General features: G+C 44.1%; 1 protein-coding gene across 4 annotated transcripts in view; it reads right to left on the reverse strand.

Annotated features, from left to right (window-relative positions):
* Positions 1 to 13,169: 13,169 nt before the first annotated feature.
* Positions 13,170 to 26,674, reverse strand: part of PAK3 (p21 (RAC1) activated kinase 3) — a 146,429-nt gene continuing 132,924 nt past the window's right edge. For all 4 annotated transcript variants that reach the window (XM_052813727.1, XM_052813730.1, XM_052813728.1 and 1 more), the window contains 7 exons: positions 25,341 to 25,389; positions 22,481 to 22,593; positions 21,496 to 21,613; positions 20,553 to 20,652; positions 19,923 to 20,119; positions 14,998 to 15,135; positions 13,170 to 13,441 (listed from right to left, as the gene is read on the reverse strand). In XM_052813727.1, coding sequence (XP_052669687.1) covers positions 13,352 to 13,441; positions 14,998 to 15,135; positions 19,923 to 20,119; positions 20,553 to 20,652; positions 21,496 to 21,613; positions 22,481 to 22,593; positions 25,341 to 25,389 — 805 coding nt within the window. In that variant the 3' untranslated portion in view covers positions 13,170 to 13,351. The remainder of the gene's footprint in view (positions 13,442 to 14,997; positions 15,136 to 19,922; positions 20,120 to 20,552; positions 20,653 to 21,495; positions 21,614 to 22,480; positions 22,594 to 25,340; positions 25,390 to 26,674) is intronic.

Consider the following 26,674-nt stretch of genomic DNA (forward strand, 5'->3'; position numbering starts at 1 on the left):
TATAAATATGTGTATGTGTATAGAAATACACAGCTATATTATACATACTTATAAAATTATGATATATACTAGATTGTAGATATAGATGACAAGAGAGTATGTTACATCGTTATAAGGGTCTCACTGTATTTGTGTGTACACATATAAAAATGCATATAAAAATAGATCACTAGGGAGAGCATATAAGGGTCATATAGATGTTTAAAATTATATATGCTATACTATATCTAGATAGCTAGACTGTTTTGTTCAGTTATATAAAGGTCTGACTGTATGTGTATATCATAAATAGACTTATAGGACTAGAGTGCGTTAGTCACATAAGGTGTGCTCTCTGTAAATATCTAGACAGACATATATGTAATATATATTGTATATGTAAAGGGCTAGCATGGTAGTTACATAAGGGTCTGTGAGACCTTTTTTATAACCATATAACATGCTTTCTCTCACCATCTACTTTTATTAGTAGTATAGTAGTATTACATCTATTTTATTTGCATGCACAATATAGATACCAGTACATAATTACATCACTCTCTTGCCATTTATAATAAATAAATTTTTTAATATATGGGTGTATGTGTGTATACATATTTTTATTCAGTTATACATACATTGTATACTATAGTGTACATAGATAAGTAGAAGTTTGTTATTAGTTTTGCTCTCTGTGTACATATAAACAGCTACTGTTACATAGATAAGGGTCTTGTTCGCACGTGCGTGTGTGTATGCATATTTAAAAATGCACATATATAAATTGCTGGTTACGTAACTGTCTGAGGGGGAAGTACATGTAGGTACACGTGAGTAGCGTACGTAAGGCTACCTAGGGAGACTGTGGGTTATACAGTTGCATAAGGAGCTTCCTCACTTGCGCACGTGCATGCAGATGTCTATTTTATTTGTGTGTGTCTCTCTCTCTCCCCTGTGGCCGAGGTACAGCATGTGGTCCCCACGCGGTGGGCAGGGTTCCCCCACATCACCCAGCAGCGCAGGAGGAATGGCGAGTGGGAGCCAGAGGTGCTGGAGCCGAGGGCCACGGGAGCGCAGCTGAGCAGGTGGGCAGCCGGCACCGGGCTGGGCTGGGGGAGGCACTTGAGGGGGGCCGGGAGGTAGAGCAGCCTCAGCAGGGCTCAGGACCAGCGGCAGCGAGCAGCTGGACTCCCACGGGACACTGAACCACGTGTGAATGGGAGACGGGACCTGGCATGGAGGCCAGGCTGAGGTATGGTGGAGCGGGGTGGGCATATGTTCACCTGCATGGGGGGCTGGAGGCCCCACCTTCCTCCACTGTTAGCAAATACCAGTGAAACTCTCAGAGATGGAGCATCTACGAGATAAGACTATGGCTATGCAGACAGCACAGCAGCTCACCAGGGACTCTCGGTACATAGAGTCCAGGTTGCCCACGTACCTCTAACTCCGGCATCATTTAACTTCTGAGCAGGTGGCCAGGTGACTTTTTCACAGCTTTGTGTGAGCAGCAGCACAACAGCTGAAGTGACCAGTGGTTAGTAAGCAGTTTTAAAAGATTTCTGGGCAGCAAGTGTGGCTAATCTGTGTAACTCACCAGGAGGGGGTGTTGCTTCTTTATAAATCTGGAACAATGGAGACACAACACACTGGAAAAATCGCAGCACTCTGGATTTCTGCAGACTGGGGAGGAGTAGAAAGGCAGGCTGTCTGCTTTTGCAGACACAAGACAGAAGGAACTCCAGTAGCAGAGGGTAAAATGGGCTGGTGGCAGGTTAAGTCCTGTTTCATAACATCATATGCTAGTGGCATAGGACAAAGCTACAGGCATGCTCAGCCATACAGATGAAGTCTGACTCTGCAGGTGATGGAGGCTGGTGTATCTTCAGCCAGCCCTGTGATATAGAGAACGAACTGCTTATTGCTTAATGATTGTCTCTCTGTAACTTTACATACCAAGGACTGGTGTTTGTCAAGGATTAAGCCTGTCAGAGACTGGTACTTTGGGAGTGATGAGCAAGAAGGAACCATGAGTGATCACAAAACTTAATTAAATGTTTGATAAATTTACGATCTTGTTAAGAAGGCACAAGTAGAGGCCTTGCCTGAATAGATAGGGCCGGAAAAGATAACAACTCCTGCCTTTGTTCTCGTCCTTGTAGATAATTTAGCTTAAACTAGCCATATGATTCTATACTACTAATGAAAACTTAGATAATAAGAACACTAACAAGCACTGATGTATCAAAACATGTAAAGGACCATACTGCGCAGAATCACCTGAGGAGGGTCAAATAGCGGACAAGTGAGGAAGACTATGGAAGACCACCAGAGACCTTCAATGTGCCTGCGTAAAGGACATTTACATATGCTAATAGTTTCCTGGAAAACTAATGAATATATATAACATTTCTCAGAACTCTAGTGAATATGTATGTAGAACATGTACTTAACCTGCACAATTGAACCCGACGGTGTGCACAATAGGTGGAGCGATCCCCCGTGCATCCAGCGCTGCCAATAAAGAATACCTATTTAATAGTTAAACTATTGAGTTAGTTTCTTTGAATCACCTGACACGATTTTGTCAAACAGCACCAGCAAATCCTATAGGAAAAGCTGCAGTCACACGCTCCGCTGGTATTTATAACTTTTATTTGCAATACTTTAGGTCCAAGTTTCAAACTGCAATATTTTTACACTCAAGACACAGTCATGCACAATCCATATTTCAATTTTCTATTGCTTCAACCACAATTTAAAATAACTTAATATTGGAAACAAAACCCAAAATCTTAAAAAAAAGGATGCTGAGGTCAGTAAGATGGATCCATGCCATCAGCACATTTACAAAGTAAATAACTTAGTTCTCTTTTTAAAAAGATCAGTTACCTCTTAATCCAAAGTTACAGATTTTTCACTACACATTTGTTTTTTGTTTTTATCTTTTATCTGTTTCTTTTTTTCTGTTTTTTCTTTTCTTTTTTTCTTTTTCTTTTTTTAAACAGATAACACGTCCTAAAAAAGGAATGTACAGCAAAATGAGATACATTTCTGATAAACAATGAAAATGTAGGCTCCTCCTCTGTTTACTTTTGTCTGGATACCCTGAAGAAAAAAAAATCTAGCAGACACCAGCATAGGTGTTAACTGGTTGCTTCGGTCTAAACTGGAGTTTAGCATTGGTTACTTCCTGATCCAGTCAAGAGTTGCAGAATTCTTTTGCAGATCTTCCCGAAACGTATGTCTGTACGCACAGCATCTGCAGTGCAGATGCAGCACCAGTGCACCAGAGTAACTCCCAGTTATTCCCCCGCTGAATTTGGGCTCTGCCCAAGAAGGAGGTGTTCACTGGGGGGCTACGGCGTGTGCAGTCCTTTGCTACGAGTTCCCATCTAGAGCAGCTCCCCTTCCACTTGCTTACCTGCTATGGCAGATACCGGCAGTTTGAGAGTCACACCTGAAGAGCTGAGAGGCTTTTTTTCCCTGTTGCTGTGCTACAGACTGATTTAGCAGCATTGCTTAACACTAATATAAACAGTGTGACAAAAAGCAATTGCCTTTGTGCACCTGAAGCGCAAAGGTCAAAAATCTCAGCAGACGTGGATGTAAGAGACTTGCATGCTTCGTGTTTGCATGTTGACCCACTTCTGACCTGGACAGCTTTGCATCGCAGAGAATAAGAACAACGGGCAGCTCCCTTCCACCCACTCAGCTGAGGGACTCCTCTGGCCCCCAGTACCCAGGGCATTATCAGCACCCGCTTATTGAGCAACCAGGTCTGCTGTCATTGAAGGCAACAACCAAATTCTCACTGACTTCAGTGGCAGTAGCAGCAGCGCCTGTATCTGATCCCTAAGTCTATGGCTGGGCTGGACAAAAGACACACCCAACATGCAGCAGCAAAAGGACCTGACTTTAAAAACAACTACCTGCCCCTAGTCCCTCATGTTTGCAGCAGTGTCACACCAGCCTGAGGCATCTGGGAGCCCTCAATGCAAGCGTGGATTACAGATGACAGGCCCTGGGCTCTTGGAGGTTTTGCACAAAATGGAGGCGATAACTCCCTCTCCAGAACAAGCTCACAGATTCCAAAAGCTGCTCTAAACAGGCAGTTCAAAGGGCAGAGAAATGAGGATCTCAAGCACTTTATCTGAGCCAGTTACGCAGTTTTGGTTAGCAGCCACCGAGCACAGAGGAAGAACAGAGGGCACAGAAAGAGGGACAAAATGAGTCAAGCACAGAGACTGGAAAGAGCAAGACCTGTCAGATGTAACACGCTGCTTAATTTCTCTCTTGAGGAAAACTCTTAAGCCCCTGAAAGGAGTGAAGGACAGAGGAGGTGACACAAAAACAATACTCATGTTGTCAGTTCTTACACTTCCTCCGTATTACAGAAGAAATCTGATTAACTGTATTCTCTCCGAGTAGTCTCGTTTAGCATTAGCAGCTTAGCACTAGTAGCTAAAGCAGTTGAAGCCTTAGGCAGCAAGAGCTGACCGAGAGTAAACTTTTTGATCAAACTAATGCTGCTAACACAGAACTAGCTGAATCCAGCAGACAGAATCATTTAGGTGGGAAAGGACCTTTAAGACCGAGTCCAACCATCAACCTAACACTGCCAAGTGCAACTAAACCATGTCCCTAAGTGCCACATCTACGCGTCTTTTAAACACCTCCAGGGATGGTGACTCAACCGCTTCCCTGGGCAGCCTGTTCCAATGCTTGACAACCCTTTTGGTGAAGAAATGCATGCTCCTAATGTCCAATCTAAACCTCCCCTGGCACAACTTGAGGCCATTTCCTCCAAGCCCTATCGCTTGTTACTTGGGAGAAGAGACCGACCCCCACCTCACTACAACCTCCTTTCAGGTAGTTGTAGAGAGCGGTAAGCTCTCCCCTGAAGCTCCTTTTCTCCAGGCTAAACCACCCCAGTTCCCCCAGCTGCTCCTCGTAAGACTTGTGCTCTAGACCCTTCACCAGCGTCGCTACCCTTCTCCAGACACGCTCCAGCACCTCAATGTCTGTCTTGTAGTGAGGGGCCCAAAACTGAAAACAGTATTTGAGGTGCAGCCTCACCAGTGCTGAGTACAGGGGGACAATCACTTGCCTGCTCCTGCTGGCCACACGATTTCTGATACAAGCCAGGATGCCGTTGGCCTTCTTGGCCACCTGGGCACACTGCTGGCTCATGTTCAGCCAGTTGTCGACCAACACCCCCAGGTCCTTTTCCGCCAGATACGAGTGGAATGAAGAAGGTAAGGCCCAAGGAGACAATTCCAAGAGAATGAAGTGACTTCAGAAGGCCAGCCCAGCAACAGTGAATAAGAAATCAAGAGACCACCAATCAGAATTAAGTGATTGGACTTGGGGATTGGGTGATGGGTGGTACAGGTATAATTGGGATAGGGGTCCCTCTCTGGAGGCACCCAGGTCAAGCTGTCACCTGAGAACTAATAACAGAGGAACTGGAAACCTTCACTTGGACCTTACATTAATCAGCGGGATCCTAGGGTCAGACCCTGTTACGGTGGCCAGCGTGCATAAACCCATGACATCAGAGAGTTGTGATCCAAAGCTGTGTGAGCACATGCCCAACGGCTCTTCTGACTTGCAATCATGACTGCCAGCTCAGGCTGTTGCACCCAACTGCAGTCCTTCTGCAGCTGGGGAAAGCAAATGTTGCTAGCAAGCCTCGCAGAAACCAAGTGTGATCCCCAAGCAGCTGTGAACATGGTGCCACTCAATTAGAGCAGGAGGCACCTGACACACAGATGCTGAAGCGGATGTGTGGTCTGCTGGGGAACTGCCCAGTGCAAAGCCACTATGCTCACAGGTTATTAAAACAATTAGCAATTTTCCATGTTATCAGCTTTACCTACTGATATTGCCCCCAATTTCCTCAGTCAGGGTCAGATTCTAGCAGAAAGCAAGTGCTTACTTTGGAGAATTGCTAAGCAGCGAGAACACAGTTTGCAGGCTTACACCCACACGGCAGTCCAAAGGGCACCCATGAAGAGCATGTAAGCATCCCTCCTTCTCTTTCCTGTAATACCATTTTTTCTTTTGAGATGGCTCTTCTCACCAAAGGTGCACGCAGCTGTTGGTAGGCTCAGGCCAGTGATGGTTTATATGCATGATGCACGCCTAGGATCACAGCAATTGGCTCTAAACTGCATCCAAAGAGAGAATATATAAGCAAGATTCTGCGAGCTTCAGCCAGAAAAAGAAATTACCCTGTCAGCTCAAGGGCAGACACAAGCAAAGAAAAGTTTTAAAGATCCCTGAATTGCAAATCACACTTAAAGAAACCTTGGATGGCTTCTGTTAAAACACAAAGGTTGTCCTTTGCCTGCTTCCTGAAAAGTGGGGGCTAAAAAGAAAGAAGTTTACCTGGTCAGGGGAGGGGGGAAAAAACAAAAAAAAGTTGAACACTTGTATTTATGGTTCTTCATCAGCTTGCCCCATCACCCATCATTAAGTTGCTGCACATCTGCATATGAATGAACAACAGTCCACCAGGAAGGTGCGTGGACCACTAACGTGACAACATTTAGCAAGGGGAAGCTGGCATTAGTGTGCATGCCCTGATGTCAAGCAAAGAAACACTAGCTCCTGTCTTTAATGGCCAGTGTTACAGAGCTCCCTCTGGCTCTTTGCTTACTGGATTTGCTCAGGACTCAGAAATACATGTATTTACATGCTCAGTGTGAGGAATATTCAGTAGCCGCACCAATGACTATATACTGGAAATAACTGCCATACAGACAATAGGGTATGGTGACATTTCCTACAATGAGAGGACAGGAGACAGGTACTTACTTCCCTTCTTGTGGTGACTGGAATGTGCTTCATTTTCAGTGGCAGGACATGGGGGAAGGCTGACCGAAAGAGCTGCCGAGGTGCAGCCATTGGCCTCAGAAAAACTCAGCACAAACAGCTAAAAAAAATACTTGAGTTCATTTGTGTGTAGCGCGAGTTGGCCAACCAGTAGCCAAAGATGGAAAATAAACACACACGTATTTACAAAAGTGCTGGACACAAGAAGTGAGAATGCAACCCCGGCCTGAGAGCACTGTAAGATCCACCCCTGTGCAGGCTCCCAGGAGTGCATGCAGGAGCTTTATGGAATTTTACATAGGTATGCTTATTTTTTTTTCCTTTTTTTCTTTTTTTTCTTAAATAAATAAAACTTTTCTGTGCTTCTCAAACTTCCCTGACTTTACTGCTGTCATGCTTCTCTCCCAAAACCCATTAAAACCATGGTGAGCCATCGGGTCATTTTCACAAATCTTCATTGCAGGGATGGGAATCATAGTCAAGCTCTGGATAGGGTTTTTTACCATTTAACGAATTTAAAAATGAAGACAATTAACCAATCTTTTAAAACCTTGGCATGAGAGTGTTTGAAACCTATTTACCTATGCATTTCACAACAGAAACAGCCTATTTCTAATACTTTCAAAAATATATATAACTAATTGCTTAATCTCAGGATAGCAGTTAGAAAACCTGAGATGGTTCCAGAGATTTTTACAGTATTCATCTCTTTCCTTTCTGCAAGGTCAACGCTATTGTCAATCCTAACATACTGTGTGAGCCTGTAAATAACGTACAAGACTTGGCCCTCTCAGGACTGTTATTTTTTGTTGTTAGTTTGTTTGGTTTTTTTAAATATATTAATATGCCTTTTCCACATTTCCTATCAGAGTTGGGAGGATATCAACGCAGCTGCCACCTTTCAGTATCTAGTGACTGAGAATTTAGTGCCAGAGACTGTCTCCAGCACAGAGCCACGGGGGTGCTAGAGGTGCGTTTCCCTGCATGTCAGACAGTCTCAGCTGGGCAATTACAGTCCATGTTGAAAACAGCCACTGGCAGAGATTATTTCTGTTGAATCCTGTCTGCCTCCCAGGAATTTTTTTAGTAGAAAAATCTCTAGAGTTGCTGATACAAAGAAGAATAAATATAGTATTTAATAAAATAAAAAGTAAGGCCTCTTATTACAGCAGTTGTCTTTAAAAAGCCAGTGCCAACAATATTCTGTATGCTGGGGCATAAAAAAAAAAGACGACGCTACCATTTGATTTTCCTATTTTTACATGTCTGTTATCTTCCAGGAAGTTGTAGTGCTGGTTTTTTTTTTAGAGATGCTGAAATACTTATAGGTAAAGAAAATAAATAGGAAAACCCCTAATCAAATAGTGTAGTCTGTCAACCTAAGTCTTTATATCGTATGTCCAGCAACCATGTGCCATAAAAAAAGTGCTTTCCTTTTAAAGGATGGCTGTCTGTTCCTTTATGGGTAGGAAAAAATAAAAGCTATACTGGAAACAGAAACTGTCACTTGTTTCTGCACTTCTTACATGGAATACAAACATGCTTCATTCAGACGAATGCTTTACAAATTAAGGGCAGCCCATCTTGAGCCTGAATTACTCTCTTTCTCAAGAAGTCTTTCCCCCAGATATATAGCTCAAGCTGACAGAGAAAAATGAGACCTCACAAAAGAAGCAGAATCTTTTGAATAGAACAGAATAGAATCATTTAGGTGGGAAAGGACTTTTAAGATCATCGAGTCCAAGCGTAAATCTAACACTGCCAAGTCCACCACTAAACCATGTCCCTAAGTGCCACATCTACGCATCTTTTAAACACCTCCAGGGATGGTGACTCAACCACTTCCCTGGGCAGCCTGTTCCAATGCTTGACAACCCTTTCAGTGAAGAAATTTCTCCTAATATCCAATCTAAACCTCCCCTGGCACAACTTGAGGCTGTTTCCTCTCATCCTATCACTTCTTACTTGGGAGAAGAGACCGACCCCCATCTCACTACACCCTCCTTTCAGGTAGTTGTAGAGAGCGATAAGCTCTCCCCTGAAGCTCCTTTTCTCCAGGCTAAAAAAGCCCAGTTCCCCCAGCTGCTCCTCATAAGACTTGTGCTCCCGACCCCTCACCAGCTTTGTTGCCCTTCTCCGGACACGCTCCAGCTCTTCAATGTCTGTCTTGTAGTGAGGGGCCCAAAACTGAAAACAGTGTTCAAGGTGCGGCCTCACCAGTGCTGAGTACAGGGGCACAATTGCTGCCCCAGTCCTGCTGGCCACACGATTTCTGATACAAGCCAGGATGCCGTTGGCCTTCTTGGCCACCTGGGCACACTGCTGGCTCATGTTCAGCCAGTTGTTGACCAACAGCCCCAGGTCCTTTTCCACCGGGCAGCTTTCCAGCCCCTCTTCCCCAAGCCTGTAGCATTGCACGGGGTTGTTGTGACCGAGCGCAGGACCCGGCACTGAGGCTTGTTGAACCTCAATACAGTTGGCCTCGGCCCATCGATCCAGCCTGTCCAGATCCCTCTGTGGAGCCTTCCGACCCTCGAGCAGATCAACGCTCCCGCCCAACTTGGTGTTGTCTGGAAACTCACTGAGGGTGCACTCGATCCCCTCGTCCAGATCGTGGATAAAGATATTAAACAGAACTGGCCCCAATACTGATCCCTGGGGAACACCACTTGTGACCGGCCACCAACTGGATTTAACTCCATTCACACTTTGGGCCTGGCCATCCAGCCAGGTTTTTACCCAGCAAAGAGAATGCCTGTCCAAGCCATGAGCAGCCAGTTTCTCCAGAAGAATGCTGAGGACAATGGTGTCAAAGGCTTTACTAAAGTCTAGATAGACAATAGACAACATCCACAGCCTTTCCCTCATCCACTAAGTGGGTCACCTTGTCACAGAAGGATAATCAGGTTAGTCAAGCAGGACCTGCCTTTCATAAACCCATGCTGACTGGGCCGGATCACCTGGTTGTCCTGTACGTGCCACGTGATGGCACTCAAGACGATCTGCTCCATAACCTTCCCCGACACCGATGTCAAACGGACAGGCCTGTGGTTCTCTGGATCCTCCTTCCAGCCCTTCTTCTAGATGGGCGCCACATTTGCTAACTTCCAGTCAATGGGGACCTCCCCGGTTAGCCAGGACTGCTGATAAATGATGGAAAGTGGCTTGGTGAGCACTTCCACCAGCTCCCTCAGTACCCTTGGGTGGATCCCATCCAGCCCCACAGACGGGTGTGTGTGTCTCAGCGGTGTAGCCGGTCGCTGACCGTTTCCCCTTGGATTATGGGGTGTCATTCTGCTCCCCGTCCCTGTCTTCCAGCTCAGGGGGCTGGGTACCCAGAGAACAACTGGTCTTACTATTAACGACTGAGGCAAAGAAGGCAATAAGTACCTCAGCCTTTTCCTCATCCTTTGCCACTATGTTTCCCCCCGCATCCAATAAAGTATGGAGATTCTCCTTAGTCCTCCTTTTGTTGCTAATGTATTTATAGAAACATTTTTTATTGTCTTTTACCGCAGTAGCCAGATTACGTTCTAGCTGGGCTTTGGCCCTTCTAATTTTCTCCCTGCATAACCTTACTTGTAGTCCTCCTGAGTTGCCTACCCCTTCCTCCAAAGGTCACAAACTCTCCTTTTTTTCCTGAGTTCCTGCCAAAGCTCTCTGTTCCGCCAGGCCAGTCGTCTTTGCCACCGGCTCATCTTTCAGCACATGGGGACGGCCTGCTCCTGCGCCTTTAAGATTTCCTTCTTGAAGGATGTCCAGCCTTCCTGGACTCCTTTGCCCTTTTGGACTGCCTCCCGAGGGCTAAACAGGCCAAAGTCTCCCCTCTGGAAGTCCAAGGTGGCAGTTCTGCTGACCCCCCTCCTTCTCTGAGAATCAAAAACTCCATTTCATGATCGCTATGCCCAAGATGGCCCCAAAACATCACATCACCCACAAGTCCTTCTCTGTTCACAAACAACAGGTCCAGCGGGACACCTTCCCTAGTCGGCTCACTCACCAGCTGCGTCAGGAAGTTCTCTTCCACACGCTGCAGGAACCTCCTGGACTGTTTCCTCTCTGCTGTCTTGTACTTCCAGCAGACGTCCCCACCTGGTTCCGTTCCACTTGCAGAGCCTCACACCTGTTATGCCAGAGCACCTGGGAACGTGGGGTAGGCACAGAGGAGACGCGCCTGCTGCGCCGGGCAGGAACTTGTCGCCATTGCCCTCTATCCCTTAAGTCACTGCGTTCAGCCAGGCAGACAGAGGATAGGGAATTCTCCTTGCTGACGTGCCATGACCTGTTTGCCCGCCCTGGTTGCTAGCGCTCCCCAGGGGCTTCTTTTATACATGGGGGGGCCTGGCCGCCATTGCTCCTGGCCCTGCCCAGGTCCCGTCAGCCGCTGTGGCGTGAGCGGCGGGATCCTGGCCGCTCTCTCGGCTCCCGTGGTTCAGGAAACGGGAGCTGTGCGCCTCGGCGTGTGATTTGGGCATCTGAAAATCAGACCTGTTGTGCTCCCCAGGAAATCAGGAAAGGTTAATTCATACTTAGCTGTGGTAACTCAATGAGCATTCCTCCACCTGTTGCCTCAGCCAAAGACACTGGGACAGACAGAGCAAGCGAGGGTAGGTTAGTTGGCAGTATTGATGACAGTTGCAACACAAAGACTGTAACTAAATAAGAAGCCGAAGCCAAACAAGCTAATGGCCTAATTCAAGAATAGCCCAAGCATCCTTCATTCCTACTGGCAAAACGTGAAGGTGGCTGGTACCTTAAAGGCTACTTAGCCCTTTGCAGGACCAGGCCTAAACATGAAGATCTACAGCAGAAAGCTGTTTTACTGTTTGGTTTTTTTTTTTTTTTTGCTCACTGGGTGGGTGTTGCTTCAATTGCTGTTTTGAAGGTCTTTGATTAGTTGTACTACTAAAATACAGCAACAAATACTCCATGCAAATGCTTTTTCTGAGTGAAGCCACATTGTGTCTTTCTTTCAGAAATGAATAAATAAACCACAAATTGCATACTTAAACTATTCTGCTCCCTTACAAATCAGTTGACTAGTCAAGCACAATCCTCAGTCACATCCAGGATTCCCTCCCTCCCAGCAACTCAGAGCTGCATTCAGCCGTGCTTGCTGTACGCAGGACAGCAGAAGGCAGGCTGGCTTGATGCCTCTAATTATTTCTGCAATCCACTCAGCATTTCACACGTTTGCTCCCGCTCAGTGCAGAACTCCAGGTTTTATTGCACCTTCTTCCAGAGCTGTCTGCTGCCCTGGCTCATACATATCTAAACTGCGGAAGTTGTCGCTCACTTGCATCGGCCTCAGTTTCCATGGCAGAACTCGTGTGCCTAAAGGACACTCACCTGCGCACGAGCCTGCGGAGCAGCCCGGCTCCCCCCCCTCTGCCAAGAGTGGCGCAGACGCTACTAACCTTTCCCAGAAGCTACAAGACGACCAGGAGAGTAGGCATCCTCAGAAGTGACACCACCACTCAGCTCTGTTTTGCCCTTCTCTACTCCCGCACAGACCCAAGATGGCTAATCCCACCAGTCCGCGCATTGCACAGCATGGCTACGGTTCACCTCGGGAGCAGCCCGCTGCCAGTTTGGCTCTGATATGGGATGATTAGTCCGGTCCCAGGAAGAGGCAAGCACCCAGTGCTGGTCTGCTGCCGCTTGCTGCTACAAGTGCCTTCTTCCAGCCTGGGTCTGCGGATGCTGAGGCTGCTCTGTGCTCTGCAAGGGGTCTGCTGGGGCTCAGCACCAGGCAAGGCTGGGCCTGCTCTCTCCTCACGTTTCTCTTATAGCTTTGCATCAGACGAGCCCTTTCTGAGCACACTGACTGATCTTTCTGCTTTTTCATTTTAGTAAGACTGTCATCCAGGCAAAGAGATTACAATTAATTATACAAATCAAATTGTCAAGAACCAAAACACTATATATTCACAGTTGAAAGCCTGTATCTCAACAGGATGTTTTGTCTGCCCCACTCTTGATTCATTTTTGGTTGGAAATACAATTTCACTTTCTTCCTCATCTAGAAGTACCGTGACTGGGCAAATACCAGCGAGTGGGCTGTATTCAAAAGGCAGTGCAGTCTGGAGTTTATGAATGAAGGAGACCCTTCTCCAATCCCAAACCATACCAAAAAAACCCCATAAAAGGGACTTTCCGTCTTTAAGAAACAACTGACAATTTAAAAGTGAATGTACAGCTTATTCACAGGGTGAGAAGGAAGGGAATCTTCCAACTGAATTTGCTTTACCTTGGAAATGGTTGAGGCAGCAAAGCATTTTCGGTCATTACCTCTCTGTCTTAAGCCCTGTTTCATCTTAAAAATAAATTAAGGAGCCAGAAAGCAGGAAGAAGACAAATGATAATTTTTTACTCCTTGAGGGACTGGGTTGTTCTCCCTCCTACCACCATGACTGTGACCGTTGGTTTGTTCATCCATCCATCTGTCCTGCAGCACAAGAGTTGAGGTTTTACAGAGTTTTTGTTCTCAGTCCTGCTCTGAGCTGGCATGGGAGAAAGCCGGCTTGAAGCGCTAGCGGCTGCTGTTCTTAATCGCTTCCTTTGCTGCAATGATCAGAGGAGTCAGGCTGGAGAGAGGCTTGGCTAATTTTAAAAATGGATGCTGCCCAAAGGAAAAAAAGAAATGAACCATTACTTTCCAAACTCAGTTACTCACAGGCTCAAGCAGTATTCCTCTGGTTACCAGGAATACGCAGAAATAGGACTGAGGGGACCATGTGCACCTGCGTCTTCATGTCCAGTACCTTGCTATCACCGGCAGACATGGCCCATAATCCTATTAATCCATTTATCAAGGTGTCTTCAGCTTGCTGGGATTTTTGCCCTGCCAGCGCTCTGGGAATGCTGCTTGCTGTCCCAGGGCCTTGCTCCTTTCAGGAAACTTGAAATACTTCCTTAGTATAGCCCTAAAGACATGGGCTATTGTAGTTGTCAAAAAAGATGAGGAGCATAAGCCGTTCCTCAGGGAACTCCAATACCTCTAGGAAATGTTTATCCCAGTAGTATTTAGGCCCATGTGTTGTTCTGAAGGCCACTGAGGTACAGGTTTTCAGTACCAAGACAAGAACAGGGAGACGAGTGGCTGAGCACTGATGGACTCCGCTCTGGGTTGCAGTGACAGCAGTGTCTACCATCCCATCCCCTGCCCCTCCTGTGCTGGCTGGCACCCTCACAGCAGGGACAGCCAAGTGGCACGTGCTGCAACTCCTTAACTGCCACAAAACCTGGCAGTAAACCTGTAGCGTTTCTCATCTACTTGACTGTGCCAGGCAGCAAATGGAGCTGTGACAAGTCCCGCTCAGCTGTCCCTGTTTCAGTGGCAAAAACCTCTAAAAGTGGGGCTCAGTGGCAGAAACCTCTACGAGTGCGGCAGGATGGACAGGGAGCACCCCACAGCCCCTTCTTCCCACAGACAAATCTCTGACCGCTTGGCTGCGACTGATTTCACTGGGTTCCTCCCTGGTCATATCTCTGTATACGGTAGTCACCAACACCATTTCAGGCCTCCGTACCTGGTATCATTCCACTTCAGTTATTTTGCCACCATGTAAAACTGAATATACTAACGAAATAGAAAACAGGGGCACAGAAATGATCAGAGGGCTGGAACACCTCTCCTACAAGGACAGGCCGAGAGAGGTGGGGTTGTTCAGCCTGGAGAAGAGAAGGCTCCGGGGAGACATTATTGTGGCCTTTCAATACTTAAAAGGGGGCTTATAAGAAAGATGGGGACAGACTTTTTAGTAGGGTCTGTTGCGATAGGACATGGGGTAATGGTTTTAAACTAAAAGAGGGTAGATTTAGACTAGATCTAAGGAAGAAATTTTTTTACAAGGAGGGTGTGGAACACTGGCACAGGTTGCCCAGAGAGGTGGTGGATGCCCCATCCCTGGAAACATTCAAGGTCAGGTTGGACGGGGCTCTGAGCAACCTGATCTAGTTAAAGCTGTCCCTGCTCATGGCAGGGGGGTTGGACTAGATGACCTTTAAAGGTCCCTTCCAACCCAAACCATTCTCTGATTCTACTTATCTTTCATTTGAAAAGCACCAAGACTGGAGACTAATATGAGGGGGTTCCATCTGATGCCTTTGAGTTTAGCTGACAAGAAAACCATTACATAGTACAGCTGTTTCACTTGCAGCCGCTTCACATTTTACCTGCAGAAGTTCCTTGGCAGACCCTCGCCTGTCCACGTCCATCTCCAGGCAGCAGTTCAGAAAGTCACGAAACACAGCGGACAGTCGCTCCGGGTTCTGCAGCTCTGGTGTCCCATTCGTAGCTATCAGATACAGCGCCTAGAGAAAAAGGAAACACGAGACTCCACCTGTTTTCTTCATATCCATAACTGCTCATATAGACCCCTTTTTTTAGGTCCAGTCTCCAGTAGCAGTTTCTTCCCTGGCAGAGGGTTAGAGATGATTTTTCTATACCAACAAAAAAACCCCTGATGCAGCCACAGCTATTCCAACATCAAAATGATCTTGCCTTGACAGCTGATTTCATTGGCTGACCTAGTTAGTATGAACTACATCAGCAAAAGCACATTTTGCTTCTCCAAGTATTGGCACTAGCTTTACAGGCTATTTTAAAGAGGGAATTTGGTCTATCTATATAATTTCAAAGGATTATTACATAAAATGCATCTCTGCAGTGCTCACTGGTCCCTAAAGTACAGCTTCCATAAAACAAAGGTAGTCAAGTTTTTTGCTCTATTCTTGATAAAAATGGTAACTTCATGAAAAAAAGTAAATCCATCAGCTTATTCCTTGGGTAAAGAAACAGAAACATTTGGAACCTCATTTTCCACACAGACACATTAAGTTGCATGCACAAATACATTATGAAGAAAATGCAGTTGGGCAGAGAGGAGCCACCTGCAACTATGTCTTTCAGCAGTCTCCAAATTCCAGATCAGCTTCACTTACATGGTAAAATATGTGGTCTAATCAGAAAAATGAGTAATTCCATCCCTATAGTAACTGTGTGCTAATTTTGATATGCAAGTAAATACATTAATGATGTCCCCATCCCAGAAATTGCAGGGAAGAAATGGGAGGTTTTGGCAGTTGGGTTAGTGAAAGCTCAGGCTTGGTGACATAGAGAAAGTGGCTTGGACTATGAGAGAAATATGTTCACTAAGTATTTCAGCAAAAATGGACAAAAAGCAGAATAGACTATGTTGCCTTTAAACTATAATCTTCATGTTTCAGGCAAGCTTCCCAGTGAGAAGAATTGGGGGTAGTTCATCTCTCAAAACCACTGTTTTAGAAAAGTTTGTTGCTTTTTTTTTTTTTAGGAAAGATAACATTAAATCTATTACACTTGTTTCATGTTTTCAGGGTGATCTTCACAGACAGGAGAGCTGGAACAACTTAAAACCCAAAGCCAAGTGTTACCTCAGAACTGGGAGTATTCGTCTGTGTTAAGGGTTGAGTCCTCTGTGAATTCCCTTCCATGATGTGCATGAACGTCCAGCTCCTCATCTGAATGCACGGTCATTCTGTGCACACAGGCCTATCCAAACCCTTGAAAATTCCAGCCTTTCTCCTCCTCAATAGCATCTAGCCTAAGCTAAGCTTAAGTTTCTTAAGCAAAGCCAAGGACGCTCACGTCCATGCAGCTGACGGTGTTCATGCAGCTTAGCAAGTCTTCCTGATATTCCTCAGGCCAAGGAATTGCAATGTAATTTTGCAAAACATAGGGTGAGCATTATCTAATGTGGTTCACTTGTAACCAAGGTCTAACATGCTGAGCTAGAGAGATGAGTTCATTCTGCTTTTGCAAGATGTTATTCAGAAACATAAGACAAACATTTTGAACTGTTCAAACTTAAACTTGCACAAATATGTCTAAAATATACAGTAAAAATAATAGAAATAGGCCTAGGAGTCTTCCATAAAAATGTCTGCCGCCATAACAGCTCTGTGCTACTGGCATTTAAATAGACCGTGACCAAACTGACTTCGTTATTATCCTCTTAAATACAGAGGAAGATTTCCAAGCCCGAAAAGGCAAATGAACTGTCCTACAGTAAAAACAATAAAAGGAAGTTTCTTTACTTTTCCCACTATATAAATGTCAAAAAATCAGTCTTATCCTGTCCATCTGCAGCTGACCTCAGTCACAGGACACAGTGGTGAGCTGGAGTGCCTGTCCTCACTATGTTTAAATTGTGCTACCCGAGGGATGTTACTTCTCCTAGGGTAAAGGAATACAGCACTGATGTCAACCTTGGAAATTTTATTCCAGCTACATTCACCTGACTGTGAAACCGGAGTGCCAGGATAAATGGAGATCTTTTAGTTGCTTGTTTCTTCACAGAACATGAATCATGAGGAAGAGTCATCTTTAGCTAGGTACTGCACCTTTTAAATATTTCTACAACAACAGAAGAAAGGTCTATGGGAAGCTGAAGTACCTTCTTCTCATGTATCTTTTGGTTTCCTATGATACAGCCAGCAGAGAAAAACAAGTACAGTACAAAGGAAGTGAGTGTTTGCAGTAGCTGCAAAGGGGCAATAAGCTCATTAATTTGTTTAACATACCAAGAAACAAGAAAGGATTCGACATACAATTATAGCTGCAGTCTGTGAAAACGATATCCTAAAGTTATCCAGGCCACCCAGATACATGACAGAACAGTATACAGATGATTTAGAAGCCTGAAACTGTAGAAGATCCACAGCATTTGGAAAATATGCTACAGTTTTGAGGCAAATTGATGCGCTGTGGTTAATAAATGAAAAGGCAAACAGAAATGCTTAGCGTTTGGTTTGTTTGGTTTTTTTAAATTGAAACTGGGGAGGTCCAACCTGCATTTCAAAGGATATTTATCACACCAATGTTTGTCCCTCAGGCCCTAGGCATATGCCTGATGGAAGGAAATCACAGTGAGAGAAAACAAATACTGTCACAGAAATATCCCGGATGCTCATGGCTGGAAAATGGTTCACTCCTGTGAGTTCTGCATAGGCTGGAAAGAACCTGAGAACATGGGATGCGTTTGCTCTGCATGTGGAAAACAACAAATGTATCTACATTAAGACTGCTGTTAACTCTATGATTAATGATCCTTTAATGCCTTTGTAATTTATTTATGCATTTAAATTACTGTCAGTACCTAAAGCTCCTGCATGCCTTCCATTATTGAAACAATCATTCATAAAAATGAAAGAGCGTCCTTTTGTTTGCAGGCTTTGCAGAATTCCCTGAATGTGGTCTAAATGTGACTATTAAACCCAACAACTACTGTGTGCCATCAGCTAAGAAACTTAGCTGTAAAAACAGGTCTTGCTTATGAGCTCCCCTGTTTGGATGCAGCCGAGACCTCTCACTGAAGTCTCTGATTCCACATACACAGCAGATGGATCCTGTCCCTGTTGGGGTTGATTTACCTTAATAAAACTAGCTGATAACCAGGGAACTTCAGGCAGTCCCTCACAAGCTGTTCACTGTTCCTAACTCAGGGGCAACAACCTCTGCAAAAGACTCCTGGAAGCGAATACAGATGGTACCAACTTCAGACGCCTGATGTTAATCTACTGCAATTTTACTCAGACACCTGAAAATGCCTTGTAGCTGTAAGTGTTCAAGTTGATCTTAACTCCAGCAGGAGATGAGGCATGTATGGAGAAAAAGAGCATCTCAAATAATCTGGGTAAGGGCAGGAATGGCTGAGTGTGAATTTGGTCAGAGATAAGAAATCCAGTTATCTTTCTAACAGTTGACCTGAGGCTTCTCGAGGAGCCCTAATCAACATTTGAGGTTAAGGAAGCAGGGAATTTTCAGCATCCAGACCAGTAATGCTAATCCTTTTCATCTGCTTTGGCTGCCTTCTACAAGGCAAATGCATTTTTTGCAAGGGTCTTCCATGAAAGCAAGTGGAATCTAGGGTCCTCTCTTTGCAAGAAACTGGTGTTGTGCAGAAGTCTCTGCTGGTAAAACTGGGCTGCAGTGACACAGGCCTACTGCCACCCTGCCAGCTATGATGCACTCTGCTTATTCAGCATCAGTCTGAATCCAAAACTGTTTCTTTCTTATCTGTCCTCACGAGGTGGCACAGCGCACACCGCTCCACATGTGTGCACTGGAAACAAAAACCCCAGGGCACGTACCAAACCAAAAGATGACTTCCAAGAAAACTTAGGAACTTTTTTTCAAAAAGAGTGGAAGACTGAAATTTGTATAATTGTTGTATTCCTTTCTTAAAAGTAGCATGGCTGGGGGTATTTCCTGACCATGCTATTGTTTCTTCTTTCAGTCAGCAGTATGCAGTCTGGGTGCCATAGACCAGAGAGAGCACAGCCTTACTGCTATGAGAAAAGCTAAAGGTCACGCTCTATTTTAATTCTAGCCTTAACAAAAACTATGTACATATACACATAGGCCAAAATTAATTTCCTCATAAATTCCTGCATCCTGTGCAGCATTTAACTTTGTATCAGCTATCAGTCGTGAGGTTTTCTCTTGGTATACATTCCTCCACTATTACATGCTCATTTGGTACAAGAACTGGTCATTTCATTTCAAGGAATTAGGATAAAACTGAAAACTTCAGAACATTAAAAACACATTTGTTTACTAGAAGTATCTGTGCTAAAACACACTTTCAGACGTGTATTTGGTAATAAATAATTATGGCATTACTATAACCGGTGACAATTCCTGAAAGGCTCAGGTAAGCAACCAGCACTGATCTGAGTTTGAAAAGACTTCTCTGCCTGCAGATACAGTTGAGATGCTTTTCATAAAAATTCCCCAAGTGGAGAAACTTGCTGCTGAAAAATTCTTGTCATTCAGAGAAACAGCTCAAAGAGAATTCAAAAACCACGTGAGAAATTTCAAGCATCGTTGAAGGCAAAAATGGCACATCTCCAAACTGGCTACATGTCACTTCTCTTTTGAGGTTCTCCCATTGACGTAACCAAAGCTGCAGTATATGCTGATATGCTCCAGTGACACTTTTAGAAGCGGGCCTTGGTGGAACTAGTTCAAGCTGATGTGACTGGGATTTTGTCTCATGGGAGACAAAACATGGGACAGATTAGAAAGACAGTGGTATCTGATTTTATTTGCACCTTACCCTGAGAGGATTTTCATTAAGGTAAGGAGGTTCTCCTTCCACCATTTCTATTGCCATGATCCCAAGTGACCAGATGTCCACTTTGGGGCCGTATGCTTTTCTTGTCACCACTTCTGGTGCCATCCAGTAAGGAGTCCCAACCATTGTGCTCCGTTTACTCTGCTCAGGGGTGATCTGAGCACAGAAGCCAAAATCAGCTGAGGAGTAAAAGAAGTATTGTTAAAGCCAGCTTGAATTACGAAACCAAGCAAAAGAAATCCCCACTATATGCCTGAGAATGCATTGTTGAATCTATCTGGAAAAGCGGCCGTGCTCTGTTTACTCAGTGCTGTAGCCAAGGAAATATTGAATTGGCCACTTTAAAAACCCCTCAAGTTTCATGCATTGGCTTTTATTCACTTGAAGCTTTAGATTGTAACTCCCTCCCTCTGGAAGGGACATACACAAACACCAAAGCCACTCTTTACACCTTTTTCCTTTCTATACCTCTCTGCACATTGGAACTGTGCTCTTAGCTTGCAGCAGTGGTCAGTGCACTACCACAGGCATCACTTTTGGGTAACTGGCAGTCAGTCAAAAGCAGCCCCATACCACATCCTGGGAACACTGCGCCCGACCAAGAATACCTACTCAATTTGACAGATCCATCCATTCCGAGAAGAATATTGTCACTTTTGATGTCTCTGTGAATCACTTGGTTTGAATGAAGGAAATCCAGTGCTTGCAGGCACTGATAGATAAAGAAGAAACATGAGGGTAAAAATTAATGACCTGATCTCATCACACAAGAAAGGAAATGGCTCTAAAAGATTTAATTTCTAGATGAATTGTGAGTAATGGCAGAATATTGTGCTGTCAAGAGGAATAGCTTGCTGCTTCAACACTATTAGAGTAATAACTTTCTAAATGAAGGCATATTAGCTTTTGAAAAAGAAATGTCAATTATTGTTACAGACTATCCCCTGAAAGCACAGACAGAATCACCGGTGCTGCAATGAATGTGCTGTCTCCATCCATATGACAAACTATTGTTTGGCAAAAAAGAAAATGTCCCTTCCTTTGGTATGAAGTGGATCACTTTCGGGTGGGAGGTTGCATGACAAAGACTTTATTGTTAGGCTCTACAGCAAATTTGGAAGTAGCATCTTAGTCATTTTTCAGAAGCAAACACCATTTTGGGTAGAATGCTATCCTTTTAAGCCAAGGACTGTGATAAATGAGTCTCTATTTTTCTTTGCTGTTATTTTAAAATTCTGCCACCAGCATGTTTGCTTTTACAGGCAAGGAATGTAGTGCAGACATGCTCCAGGCAAATGTTTAAAGAGGCAAAGTTGAGAATAGTAAAACTAAAAAAAAAAAGAGATAGTACATTAACAGTATATAAGAGTATAATAACAGCGTATAATAAGTGCAGTGATACTGGCAGGCAGTTCACTTAAGATGCTCTTTCTTCTCTGTATTATAAAAGCAACACAGAAACAAAGCTCTGAACATGAAATCACTCATGTTCTTACCACCTGTTTAGAAGTACCATCCTGTCCAAGTAATCAGAAGCACATGTGGAATCCCTTACCTCCCTACAGACAGCTGCTATCTGTCCTTCATCCATACACGTCTCTGTAACAACGTCGGTTAAAGAGCCTCCAGCCAAGTATTCCATAACCACCCAGAGTTCATCACCGACTAGGTAGCTGAAAGAAGAAAACAATGGCATTGAGATGAATGTGCATAGCTACATTACCTTACGAAGAAGACTACAGTTGATTTTTGTTTCCAGGTCATTTTTAAATGAAGACAGAATCAAATGAATAAACATTCATTCTAGGCTATACAGTACTTAGAATCTGTGCAGTCTAAATGAGAAAGGCACAAAAGTGAAAAATTAGACATCTTAGATGGCAAGCAAGTGAAAAATGCAATTTATTAACGGCAAAGATAAATCCTGAACGAGGACATATCGCATCATCTGGTTCATCATCTTAGCACATAAATTCCATGATTAACTCCAGGAGCAAGGCAACACAACTTTCATAATTGTCCATGGTAGGAGGGTGTGTACCACTGAGGACAGAAATTGGTCAACAGTTTGGAAAACCTTACATAAAATACATTGAGAAACAGGAAAAACAATTTAAAAACTGGCAAATTACGTGTTTCTGGAAACAAGAACATAGCCTTCCTGGCATCCACAGCAATGGAAAATAGTGGGAACAGTCCAAGGGAAATAATTTCTATGATGATTTATCAGCACTTATCATAAGACTCAGAAAATATGATCAGCTTAAAAAAAACCCCAAACCAACAACAACAAAATAACATGGAGGTAGTGAACTTACGGGCTGTTGTTTTAGCAAGATATGGCTGATCCAGGTTTTTGAAAACAGCCTTCAAACTACGTATGCCAGAAAAGATTAATGCAGACAAAATGCAATCTCCTCCCATACATTGTATATGAGTAGATAAATAATAAAGACTGCCAGTGACCAAAGCGGTTTTTTTACATCTTTGGCTTGCAGTATGTAAATGAACGTTCATGTGATAATACCAGAACTACTTACCTGTCTAAATAGTTAACAATATTTGGGTTCTTATTTTCCCTCATGACCAGGATTTCATTAATAATTAGTTCCTTTTTGGGCTGTTGTTGGAGATTCATTTGCTTTATGGCCACCTAAAATGACATTGAAAACCATTAACTTGAGTAGTCTGTTGCACAAGATCAGAATGAACACGGAGTGAGTGTTTTTGGAATGACGTAGCAGAGCTGTGCCAAACTGTCTTGTTATTAGACATAAGACTTCAGTAACTTACATTACATTACCTTATTTCTCTGCTAGCTTGGGTACTAGGTACAGGACACATGGCCATATACATTTTGCCTTGTAAAATCTGTAAAAATAGTCTTTAAACTATCAACCACAAATCTCTAACAACACCCTCTGGACCTACATTCTTCTCAAATGGCCTTAGTTTATCACCACTATTATTATTCATGCACGTTTTGCAAGCAGGAAGTGATTCTGTTACTGTGAAAATATATAAAAACAGCTGGTAATACTTTAGCAATTATATGATCTTTGATCATTATTTCAGCAACTGCTGTTATTCTTGACTTGACTGCCTAACTGAAAGAAAAGACACACGTACATTACATATAAAATGCCATACTAAAAAGATCATTAAGGTTACACAAAAAAACCCCAATCCTAGCACTTCCTAACTTCTTGAATTTTGACTTCGCAACTCTAAATAGTATTTAACACAGTTTAGATTTGCAATTATTTGCAAAAATAATCCATTCTATGGTATTTTATGGATACACCCAAGGTTATAAGCAGGGCTTAGGGTTTTTAGATCCCTTGTAGACCTCTAAGAGCAGTTATAAAGTGCAGCACTGCAGGTGGATGAGAAACTACCGGTAAGATTCAGATGTATTTGCTGACAGCCAGCAATGATAAATCAGAATTCTTAAGCTGTAGCCCCAAAGAGCAACAAGATTCTCTAAGACACCACCTTGTCTGTTTATTACTAATATGATCACTTTTGCTCTGAACCACTGCAGCCATTCTGCCTCTGCCTCATCCTGGCTCCTGCGCCCAGTCCCATCTTCCCCTGGGGCAACCATGGTCTCCACATGCGCTTTTCATAGCCTGCCCTCCTTGCCGTGCCCGCTTCTGCCAGCTCTGTCCCTCTGGGCTCAGCCCTACTCCCCTCCCTGCCATCCAGCTCAGCTCCAGCCAAGGACTCCTACAAATACATCTCCAGCAGTCCCAGAGGAGCCCTCCTACCTGACAGGCACCTTGTGGGGAGATGCGGCCCTGTGGCTATTTAAAGTCTGCCTCTTGTTCTCTCCGTACAGAATTTGGCCAGCCTCCCCCTCTGTCTAGTCCTGCTCTTGAGACAGCATGAGAGAGACCACCCCTCCGCTCTCATTCCTGGTTTTCTAGCCAGATTTTCAGGCAGGGTTTGTATATATTCAAAAACTCTGGCTTGAAAAAGGAAATGAATGTTAAGATGCCACTTTAAATCAGCCACTACAGGGACTGTCAGTTAACACTGCTTTCCTTCAAGATGTTTCTCACCTCCCTGGCCCCCACTTCCCTGCGACCAGTTCATGGGCTGTAATGGGCTGTCACTGACACTGGACATAAACACGACTGTATTGTTTAGGAGAGATCTTTGCTCTTGGTATATGTCTTCTCATTTGTCAGTGTGTGTGTCAGCCAGCTTCAGTATGACTAAAACACAAAACTGCGTCCCAAACATGATCTCCCCTTAATTAGGTTTGCATTATATTTTGAAGATGAAACACATGATGGAAAAAATGCTAAATAGTATTACTGTCTGAAGCTGTGATTAAGATAAATTGAGACTGAATGATGGCAGCCTCCATCAGCTAGTTGACACATTAATATATTTAGTAATTAAGACAGAGCTAGTGTGTCCTTCTCTGAAAGATACCGCTTCCCTCCTTGCATTCTTTCTGGTAGTTAATAAGGACAAAGTCTGTCTGAAATCAAGCGACGTAATGAAGCTATTTATTCCTTATAGCAATAGGGGAATCTGTGACCACCCCTAGGGTCCTACCGAGGCCTCTCATTATGACAGTTCTTTAGATTTTACAATTTGTATTGCTAACTGATCTATGGCCAGGTCCACAGGCAGACTTTATGCTGTAAATGTACAGAGTTAAATTGTATATATAGACCAACATTCTCTGTAACAGCACAACTTCACGCACACTGGAGAACAGAGATACTACAATTTCTAAAACAATACATTTACACTGGCAATAAAAAGTATATAGTTTTTATCAGGCCCAAAAGCTTGCTGGGATTTCTTTACAGATTTCTCTCCATTAAAATACCCACTCAGGGATGATATAACATGGTACCAGACTGTGACCAAAAATACTGTAGCGAGCACCAACCTGTTCTGAAGACAGAGTAAGTAAAAAAATAATTCTCTTACAATTGGCCTTAAAAGCTATGGGTGAAGCATCAGCCCAAGCACAGAGAGCACCAAGGCTCTTACTGATTCCAGGGGGACCACGACCTCCTCCCAGGAATTCGCAGGCACCTTTTCAGGCATTACTCAACACCTCAGTGTAATGGTTGCTGGGAAGTGGATGGCCCCAGTAAGCGTTCAGTTACTAAGGCACAGAACCACATTGCCCTTAAAGAGCTTTCACTGAAAAGCTGAAGACAGCAGATGATCTATTTTGCCAGCTGACACTAGTCTGTGCTTAGGAGGAAAAGCTTTAGCAGATGTACTTCTCAGGCTGACACTAGTCTGTGCTTCAGAGGAACACCCTTTGCAGTTAAGATCTACCAGTGACCCAAAAGCCCCATCCACAGTTCACACTAGAGGGGAAAGCACTGAATACCTGCAAAATCTGCTGGGACTGTGGACACTTACCTCTTGCCCTGTGGCGATGTCGATTGCTGTATAAACAGTTCCCGATGCCCTAGAAAAAAAACAGCAGCGAAGAAATGAGAAGCGGTTTAGTCCCTATGAGTGAAAGCAAGCCCAGATAGGAGATGTCTGCTGCCTGTAGTGTTTATAAAACACCTTTGTTCATCCACTCCTTCAGCCAGCAGCGCACAGCGCAGCAGCCCACCAGCCCTCTGCCATGCAGGGTATCCAAGATAAAACTTACATCCAGCATGAAGAAAAAGGGCTGGTGCAAATCTCAAATGTACGTACTAAATTATTTTAGTTCAAAACTTAAGGGGGGGGGTGTGTCTACAAAAACTGGAAAATAATGTATTTAATTCTTTTTCCATTTTCTCCAGTTTTGCTTTGTTGGTTTTTTTTCTCCTTTTTTTTGGTGGGTGTGTGTGCACACGTGTGTGGTTTTTTTCCAGGGAATGTAACATACAGTCTAGTTGTGCCTTCTCAGACCTCTTATTTGAATCTATCTGCAAAATTCAGGCAACACCATGCAGTCATTCTGAGAACCCTGAATACATGTGACAGCCATTTGAAGAAAGGATCTAGACACAGCTTTCTCCAGCATGCAAGGAAACTATTCTCCAGCCATCCTGCGAGGTCACAGCTAGAGCAGGTTAAGGCATATATTGTTTCACACACAAATAGAGAACTACTCAAAACAGAGGATCCTTAGACAGCTTCTTTGTGTGTCAAGAGCCGTCAGCAGCTGTTAGGTGCACCAGAAACATGAAGGACTCTTCATGCTGTGTTTTGCTTCTGTGGCAGACATAGGTTGCGTTGTAGAGCCACCAGGAATAAATGGTGTGTTCACCTGCAGACTAGACAGTGTGGGGTTTTGTTTGCCATCTGCCTCTCGTTAAAAGAGGTTCTTCCCCTGTAACGATGTGAGGGGCCGGAAAGGCCACGATGAGAGGAAACCCCTTTGGGTTTAAAAGCAACTGCGGGCTTGTAAACCCTAATGGGGCTTCCTTCTGAGCTAAACCACAAGTTTACACTGCCATCATTTAAGAAACCCACGTCTGCACGGGCAGTGAGGCAAGGGAGAGCCAGGGTGGGAATTCTGAGGAGTGGGAACACGCATCCGGCAAGTGTCCCAGTGACTGAAAATGCCAAAATCAGTTTGCTCATTTTTCCATGATCCCCCGGCTTGTTTGTTTACCTGCAGGCTGAAATATTTCTGAAGCATTTTAATTCAACAGGCACCAGAGACTGTATGTCTGTGTTGAGAACAATGTTCTCATTGGGCACGCTATGTATTCTTTTAATATAAATGCAAATGCATTTTGCTATGACTAATT

The sequence above is a fragment of the Harpia harpyja genome, chromosome 18, assembly GCF_026419915.1.
Source record: "Harpia harpyja isolate bHarHar1 chromosome 18, bHarHar1 primary haplotype, whole genome shotgun sequence".
Taxonomy (NCBI): domain Eukaryota; kingdom Metazoa; phylum Chordata; class Aves; order Accipitriformes; family Accipitridae; genus Harpia; species Harpia harpyja.